We start from the raw sequence: 9,563 nt of genomic DNA on the forward strand, positions 1-9,563 counted from the left end.
AGAAGACATAATTTAGAAATACTCCAGCAGGAAGATAAAAACTTAAGAGAAGTAATGGAGCCGCCCTGCGAGTACCGCACATTAACCTGAAAGTAACTTAAAACTTAAATTTTATATTCACAATCACAGCTCAGAAAACAGTGAACATTAATGTTTTTTTTCTAGAATTTAACACTGGGTTACACCAACAAAGATCCTTAAGTATGAATCAAATCATACAAGTTTTGTCTTCCTATTGCACCACAGATTTTTACCTTACAGAAAACAACTCAATGAAATGTTAAATCTGCATTAATACATTTAGGCCACTAGGGGGCAGTAGAAGTGAGTTACAGACAAAATTAGAGGGAAATATTGATGCAAACATTTATTCAATGTAGCCAATATTCAAGTAGTGGCCACCATTAATTTCACAGCTATATGACGCTTATTATTAGTAGAATTAATTTGAAATAATATACAAAACAAATGTTCTAAGCTCTGAGACTCCAATCAAACATCCAAGCATGTTGGGGAGTTAGAAAGCCAGTAGATGCTTCTTAAGACTTGCCTTTTTGAGTTCTCTACAGTATAAAAGCAATCCGAGTGATAGTTATCTGTAAATCAAATTGTACGATGCATATATGAACTGCTAATAGCTCATTTGGCATAGTTTTACAGGTTCCAGTTAGCTAAAATGCTACAAAAAACACAGCTTATAATAAACTGACTCCATAGAAGCATCTTTCTTGAATCATTATGGTGAAATATAGCTACAAATTATTATTATCCACCAAATAGAAGTGAAAAAGGTAAATAATGAGTGAATAAATTAGATAAATCCAAATATTTTTCCAACTTTTATTGGTTTAACTTTTAAAGTTTGTTTTATCGTGTTAAATAATAATAAACTCAGATGAAACTTTATTTTGGTATTAATGAATCCTTGTTGATGTAACCCAGCCTAAGCGATCTTAATTGTTGATATTATTATATATGTAATTGTTTGTTCTTAACCATTGAATTCTTAGCTAACCGTGCGTGCCGTCACATTTGTTCTGCGAGGTTTTAATAAGAGTTTCACTACATCTTTCATGTTTCTGACTCAGCAATAATCAGAACCACTACTAGTGAAATGCAATAACGGTGTTACATTCCTCCTGGTTTCTCACAAAGACTTGAAGCACATGGTCGTGCAGACTGACGTCAGATGACACACAAGTACACCCTTCAGAGTGTGTTGTTGATTTTGTCGTCGTAGACATCAGGACAGATGCTGCTGGCTGGAGAGAGGCTCAGCTGGGAGGCATTAGACGGCTCAGAGACAGGACAGACTTTGTGTGTATTGGTATGTGTCCTGTTTTGGAAGTTCAGAGTTCAGGTCATTAGGACACAAGTTTAAATCCTGTAGCTAAATACAGACAGAATATGGGTGTGATTAAGTGTTTTTTGCTGTGTGTTTTTGTCCTTTGAGAAGTGTGTTGTGTGTCTGTACATGTGTGCTGATGGATCTACATGTGTGTGTTTGTGGGTACACTATATATATATATATATATATATATATATATATACGTGTGTCTTCAGTCCAGGGCCAGTAGAGGTGTGCTGGTCTCTCGATCTGTTGGCCGGAGAGTTCCTGGATCGACTGCAGATTGAGACCTGAAACACACACACACAATCTTTGTGATATCAAGTAAAAGTATTCACATTCTTTACATTAAAGGGAATTCCACTATTTTTAAACTTCGGTCCTGTCTTTTATATATCTGGTGGTCTGACATTTTAAATTTCTCCAGTTGATTTCTTCAGCCTGCAGGAGTGAACCAGGGTGTAATGGCTTCAACATAAAACTTTGCGGACAATGCTCCCGATCAAATTGTGTCCACTAAAAGTTGTTGTTTTTGTAACTGACAAATTGAGATTGTTATTCTATGTGTCTGACAACATTGCAGAAAGGATCCTGAAAGAGATAGACTTTTTGTTTGAATGAAGATGATTTTCATAACCACAAACAGCTGTCAATCTCAATCTCGAGACTCCATTAAGAAAACGAGTAATTGTACCTCACAGAACACAGAAGTTGCTGGTCTGCTGCTGCTTTGATTATTTCCCTTTGTGCATATTATTTTGTGTTTCACAAATATTGAGTTAGATGTGGACTATTTGAAATACAACAGTCAATCTGAGCCTATCACTGACAAAAAAAAAAAACTTTAAGTAGACGTACTTTTACATCCTCGTTAACAACCTGGTTACATCCTGCATTGACTACTGCAACTCCATTCTCTTTGGTCTCTCTCAAGTCCATCCACAAACTTCAACTGGTCCAGAACTCTGCTGCTCGCATCATCTCCAGAACTCCCTCCATTAATCACCTCACTCCTATTCTTTAGCAGCTTCACTGGCTCCTAGTTAAACACTGCATGGACTTCAAGTTTTTTCAGTATAGTAAAAAAAAAAGTAAATAAGGTAAACTCCAGAACATTAAATATCAAATTCTGAAATGCTTGTCAGCAGTCTCTTTTCATCAAATTCAAAACTGTAGTAAAACCAGTGGTGTAGTGCAGGTATACAGAGTACACCCACTTGTTTTTCAGTCTCCAAAGGATATACCCACTTCTAAATCTCCTCTAAACCACTTCATGATTAACTGACAATATTCAGTAGTTTGCTGGAATTTTTTCCTAGAATGGTAAAGGGATGACTACTCTGTCTCTAATTGACTAGTACGTACCAACTGAATGTAAAAGAGGAGTCTTACATGTCACTATTTTTAACAGAGGCCGTTTTTTCTCTGCTGAACGGGTCACACATTTAGGGGCAAAATGAAGAGTATACCCACTTCTTCAGCCACCACTGAGTAAAACCCAGACTGCTCTCTTCATCCATCGCCTCACCTCTTCATCATGTCCTTCTCTCCTCCACCTCCACAGTTCTCCCTGACGTGCAGCGCATCGTAGGTCAGCGTGTACTCCGTCTCGTCATTGTAGTCTGGTCCCAGCAATGTTCGTGCCCAGATTCCCATATCGTACGGAGGAAGAGTCCCGCCAAATTCCGACGGCAAACACTCAGGCTGGATGAGCTGGTGGAGAGAGTTCAGGTTGTTGCCGTGAAGGAAGATCTGAGGGAGGGAGAGGAAACAAAGTGAGGAAAGAGACAATTCGGGTGGGGCAAAAAAAAGAAGGGGAGGAGACAAGTAGATAACTCCGTAACAAGATAAAGGAATCAAAGTAAAAGCAGAGAGTAGGAAAGATGATTGAGATTCACCCTCTTCCTGGTTTTGTCCTTGAGGAAAGGTTTAATGATGGTGTACATGGCGTGGATGTACCATGGCTGATTCACAAAGTGGATTCCTCCAAACCGGGCGGGGAAGCTGTCCTGAGGAGACGAGGAGAGGAAAGACAACGTTTGAAGGAGACAAAGCAATAAAAAGGTACGTCGAAGAGACACGAAAGGTAAATGAGTAGGAGAACCAAGGAGATAAGAGGAGTCCAGGAGAAGACGAGGACGTGTTCAGAGGTCAGGTGTTTGTGTTGTTATTTACCTGGAGGCCCTCTATGGCCAGTTTGAGGATGTTTGGGGTTAACTTGGACGCCTGTTTGAAGGAGAAATTGCTCCAGTCGATGATGAGGATGAAACCGTTAATCTGAAGTTCGGGGTTCTCTATCAAAACCTCCAAAGACAGCAGGATGGCCCGCAGGATGTCCGTGAACGAGTTCCTGATCAAGAGGGAGTAGAAGGATGAGGGGAAGATAAAGACAACTTGTATGTAGGTGTTAATCAACAGCTAATCAATAGTTAAAGAGGCTGTGACGGTGAGTCTTAACTACAACAATGGACTCAATCGGCTTTTTGTGTTCTTGTCTATTTATAGTGTAAGTACAGCACTGACTCATTAGGCTCCTTGTTCATTTCAATCAATAGATAGACATGTTAATGTGTGTTCTGAGGATCTTAATGTGTTTACCCAGTCAAATAGTGGGGACCTGCCTTCTTTGTGGGGACAAAACTCAATTCCTCAAACCTTTAATCATTAAATTTCAAGGAGAAAGTTTGCATTTAATATTTAAATGAATAATTGATGTATATGAGTGTGAGTGGCATTGTGCATAACCTACGTTTTGAGGACCTTAATGTGTTTACAAAGTCACACAGCAGGGACTCATCTTTCTTGTGGAGGAAAAAACTAAAAACCGAACTATTTAAATCATTACATTTTATAGGGGATGACTTGATTTAGAAAGGGTAAGATCAGGGTAAGTGTTACTATATGTATGTGTGTTTGTGTCACACATGTATTCCCCATGTTGTCGTCGGGCCCTTGAGGTGTTAACGTAGTTCAATTTTGGGGACCTCCCTTCTTCCTGGGAAAAAAACGTAATTCCTCCTACCTTTTAACATTAGGTTCAGGGGGAAGACATTTATTAACAGATTAATTCTTAATTGTTTATGAGCATTTAGAACATGTATAACCTATGTTGTGAACGTGCATGTGTGTGTGTGTGTGTGTTTGTTACCTGCTCTGGTCCCAATTGGAGGCAAACAAAATGAGGATTTTTCGGCCATGTTGGTCAGGAGTCTCCAGTACGCCTGGAAAACCATCCATCAGTGCCCGCTTAATACCTGGGTCATCAACCTGTAACACAATTTACTCCAATTAAGAAGCCCACTTATTAGGATGCTGAGTATTTCAAGAACTATTGTAAACTTTATGACCAGTTCAAACAGACCTTGAAGCTCTGAAACATGTCAAGGTTCTGCTGCCTGAACTGGAAGTACTGGGCCAGCAGCCTGAAGGTCTCCACCTGGTCAAACTTTCTGGCTCTCAGGAAACGGAGGATGAAGTCGTCATCGGTCCGCAGAAAACCGATGTCGGGCCGTGTGACAATCATGTCCCGGACCTTGATGTGAACACAGGACAAAACAAAGGCGGAGGCATCATTAAGTTCACCTTTAGCTCTACTGCAACATCTTGAGTGAGAAATGTAATCTGAAAACAGTTGAGTTAAAGCAAGACATTTTATGGTTGTCAAATTGACAACCAGACAAAATAGGAAACTAACCTTGGACAACATCCCCTTAAAAGAAGCATATACAATAAAGCCCAAACTTTACTGTATATGAATTGGTGTTTGAAACATGTGTTTTCTTAGATTTAAGTAGGAAGCACTGGACTTTGGATGTGGAATTTTGACTGCTGCAACTTGGTTTTATTGAGTCCGGGAAAAGCTAGTATTATTTGGATAAGAAGGTGGCGCTTGAGAGGAGTGAGTACTAAGCAAATGATAAATTAAGTTATACAGTCAATGACCGATGTCACTTCCTTAGCTGACTATCATAATGGATCTAGTTAACGAGTCTAGTATTGTAAGCAGAGACCAGAATCTGCTAATAAATGCTAACATATAAATAACACAACCAGAAAATAATTGTAGTAAAGGCTTGTTATGCCGAGATCAGACAACACATCATATGCACCAATATAGCCTGATCCGGCAGACGTAGGGTTTGGAAAATCAATTGTTTTATCCTTTGTAGTGTCATTATGAACAACAATCAAGGCTACAGCTGGGATGCCTCATGACCTACTGACAGAAAGACAAAAAATTTGTATTTTTTGTCTGCCTTCTACGGTACTTTGCTGTCATATCCGTTATGTGACATAGACCAATGAGAGCACAGAATGCTCTGCACACGCAACATTTACGAGCGTAAACAAACAAAATGGCCTAGCTAAAGCAGAATGATCAAGTTGGTGCTGCGAGATGGAACTATTAGACAGGAAAAGTTTGCCATGCTCTTGCAGCAACACTTTTTTGTGCCAAATAACATTATTGGGGTTCAGTTGGCATAAAATCACTTCTGGAGCTTGCCTCTAGCGGCAACTTGAGGTATTGCATTTTTGTTTTTGTTCTTCAGTGTTTGATTTATTTTACAGCCTTAAAAGTTTCATTTTGGCTTTGGGCTGAATATTACCATTAGTATGCTAACATTAGTTAAACATTGTAGGTTTTCAAACCTGCTGGATGTCCTGGTGCAGAGTGTCTGGGTTTTCATTCAGCTCTAAGCGAGCCTTCTCCGTCGTCTCTGAGCTCAGACCGGCGTGTAGATGGGTCATCATGGGGTCTCACTCTGATGTGGTTCCTAATGTCCAAAATGTGTTTCTTCACAGACTACTGACCCACAATCGGGAGATTGTTTTCCACTTTTTATGTCTTAGGATTTTCAAGTTTTATTCCAACTTCTGTAAATTCCAAGACGAAGATTTCCAGACAGTTCCTTTCTGCTGATTGATTTGTTGTACAATCTTCTGTGGCTCAGTTTTTTGATTTGGTTTTGAAACAGTCAGTAAAGTGAGTGTTTGCCCTTTAAACTATAAAACAATCTTATTTGCTGTCTTTGTTTTTGATGTCTTTGATTTTAGATTCCAGATTTTTTTTACAGAACATAACTTGAATAGAACAGTTTCACCTCCTCAAAAAATCCCAGGGTTTGTCAGGAAGGGACAGTCGTGGTCGTATTTATCGGACGGTTGTCCAACAGAAACAGCTTATGAATGAACAATCGACTCTGCTGTCTACTTCTACATTATCGGAAGCTTTGATCCCTGTTTTTGGTTTTTGATGCTGAACTGAAATGCTGAGTCTGCTGAAGAGTTTTAAAGTCACAAAACTTCAGTCATGGCATAAACGTGTTTTAATGGACAACACATTCAGGGTAAAAGTAAATGCCAAATCCACATCCTACTTGTCCGGATTTTCTCTCCGTTTGGCGTTTCACACCTCCCTCCGCCTCCTCCTGCTCTCAGTCATTTTTCAGAATTTGTTTTCAGGTTTTCATAAGACGACATTGATGCTCCACTTCGTCATGTTTGGCTGCTCAGAGCTGGAGGCTTAGTGATGATGATGAAGAGTCCTGTTGTTCTGCACAGAGGTTGTGACCCGTCAGAATAGAGAAAGGTCAGTTAAGGCAGATCGTCTAATGCCGAGGTCCTCAGCCTGATACAGAGAGGAAAGAACAGGTGACATACAGTACATGGCATTTCTTCAGTGAGGCAGGTATCTCTTCTTCCAGTGTAATTTGTATTTCTTGTTCTGCAGTTTAAAAAAAGTGCACATTGTGTTTGACAGGCTGGTAGAATTTTTAGACAAGAGGAGGTTAACTGCATTGCCAAAAGGTTACTTTATACATTTTCTGCCTATTTTTATATCTACTAAATTGCACTTTATTGTAGTTTAAAATCAGAAAAAGGTGTAACTTTTGCAGGTTCAGACAAAAAATAAAAGACATTTTAGCTTTCTACAACAGAAAATTATAAAACTCTAGGCACACAAGTTGGTAATTTCTTATGTTCAATCATCAAAAATTCAAGCAACCTTCTACATACAGTCTAAATTAAATATATTGGGAGTGTTTCAGTACAAACAAATTTGTACAATTTGGAAAATGATGTCGAAGTTTGATTACAATTTTTGATGGGTTCATTCCTCTACTAATCCTGCCCTGTTAAATAGATGTTTTAAAGCTTCTGCATTTTCAAAACTATAGATCATTCAAATATTGGTGATTGTAACGTGACATTTATTTTTTGCTTGTAAAGTCAGTAAACTAGAGGTATAAGGCAAGGCTTTATGTGTTTCTGCTGCTGCTCAACCATTCAATCAATGGTAGTTTTTATCTTTTCTTTATCTCCATTTCATAATGGAGGTCTGAGCCTCAGATGACCCCCATGCCTTTCCACCATTCACCCCAACCCCCCGCCCCCAACTCGACCCCATCTGCCGCTCGCATTAATTGTGTCAGATGTCCACAGAGGCACTTGAAGGTCCCTTGGGGCTGAATTTTACATTTCAAGCTCTGAGATTTAACATAAAGGAAAATAACACAACCTGAGCTGCCTGAATGTTACTCTGCTTATACAATTAGGTCAAATTTCTATGTAACGTCTCATATATTGATTAAAACAGTCTAATACTGACAGTTCGTAATAGAAATCACACTTATGATGTGTAGGCAGTGTGTGCGTGTAAGTAGGCTCACCAAATGTCCTCACAAGGAGGCAAAAATGTAAGAACATCCTCCACAAGTGAGGGGATTTATCCGGGTAAACAGGTTCTGTACGTTTTGATTTAATTTAAAATAGAAATAATTTAAAATACTCACAGCTGAGGGAGCTGCTAGGTGTGCTGGTTGGATCCCGGCCGTCCTGGCTGGCCCGACGGCCCTCCGGTGGTGGTGCTGATGCTGGGGATGGTGGCGGAGGTGGCCATCGGTATCCCGCGGACAAAAGGGGTTTCTTTGAAAATTAAAAACGAAAACGCATAAAAAATAAATCCTTAAAAGAAACAAAATGTCCCTGAGGGAGTCAGAGGGGATTAAAGCCTGTCCTTGTGGATCCGTGTGGGCATCGTAACGTGTGAGGAGGACGATGATGCGTTTTCACTTTGTGCTCCGAGAAGACGTCAGGATGCTCCCAAACTGACAAGTTTTCTACGTAAACAGTACGACGTCCGGTCATGACTTTCAAAATAATGGTTTAACCCAGCTGAGCTTTAGTCACAGGCCTATTCCATGTGTTTAAATGAGCTCATATTGAAGTCAAAAGTGTGTTTTTGTTTATCAAATCAAATGCCTTTATTTGATAGGACACTGGATAGAGTTGGAAATCAGGGAGAGAAAGTGTGGAATGATATGGGGGTAAGGTTGAACTTGAACCTGGGCTGCTGGCTACAGGACTACAGTATAGCCTTGGCACATTGGGCGCCCCAAAAGGTAAGGTTTAAGTCTAACTTTTTCTTGAAGGGCTTCTTTTAAATATCACCTGCTCCTTTATTAATTATATGTAGGCCTACTTCATTTGCTTAGTCTATAAAACAAATAGGTGCACAATCTTAACAAATATCAACACCGTAATGTTTATCAATACTTAAGATAACATACCCACAGAAGAATATACATACATATATATTTATTTTTATATTTATTCTGAACTTTATACTTTATTTTTTGTAAAATCTGTAGTTTATCAATTGAGATGAGCAAGAAATAAACCACTTAAGAGAATGTCATAAGAAAAAACACATAATAAAAAAGATAAACTAAATGACACAGACGCAAGCATACAAACTCATATTGACTTATACACACATCTAAATGTAAAAAAAAGTTGTAAAAATAATGTTTATAGTTTGAAAAGAATATTAATGTATAATAAAAAACAAAACAAAACAGAATTCACATTTGGTTTGGTTGAGAAGTAAGGCGCTCTTATTTTGGAGTTGTGTTTCCGGTCTCTATCTCATAAACGGTGTGACTTTGCATTCTTGAGCGCTCCAGTCTGTGTGACGGCAGCTGACGGCCAAGCGCGTTCACGAGTCAACCTGGACAGATTGTAGGTTGAGCGCGCACATTCAGAGGTTAGTACCATAGACTGTAAATAGTACACTACGCGCACACATTTGGACCACAGGAAGTGAACTAAACGCTATTTAATTTCTTAAAGTATGCTATAAACGGTTTTGGTCAAACAAACGTTTTGACGTCACATTTTAATACAAATTTTCATGATTTTTATTTATTTATTT

The 9,563-nt window shown here is 39.0% G+C and overlaps 1 protein-coding gene across 2 annotated transcripts; it reads right to left on the bottom strand.

The window, feature by feature from the left end:
• Positions 1-930: 930 nt before the first annotated feature.
• Positions 931-8,447, bottom strand: LOC132994035 (clavesin-1-like). Of its 2 annotated transcripts, none has more exons than XM_061064112.1 (8): positions 8,143-8,447; positions 5,999-6,977; positions 4,710-4,880; positions 4,497-4,615; positions 3,524-3,698; positions 3,247-3,357; positions 2,877-3,100; positions 931-1,638 (listed from the first exon to the last, which is right to left on the bottom strand). In XM_061064112.1, the coding sequence occupies exons 2-8, from the start codon at positions 6,098-6,100 to the stop codon at positions 1,560-1,562; spliced, it is 981 nt and encodes a 326-aa protein (XP_060920095.1). In that variant the 5' UTR covers positions 6,101-6,977; positions 8,143-8,447; the 3' UTR covers positions 931-1,559. The 2 variants fall into 2 exon arrangements, with proteins under 2 accessions (XP_060920095.1, XP_060920096.1); XM_061064113.1 differs by having other exon boundaries at positions 8,020-8,156.
• Between the last annotated feature and the right edge of the window lie 1,116 nt (positions 8,448-9,563).

The sequence above is a fragment of the Labrus mixtus genome, chromosome 19, assembly GCF_963584025.1.
Source record: "Labrus mixtus chromosome 19, fLabMix1.1, whole genome shotgun sequence".
NCBI lineage: Eukaryota > Metazoa > Chordata > Actinopteri > Labriformes > Labridae > Labrus > Labrus mixtus.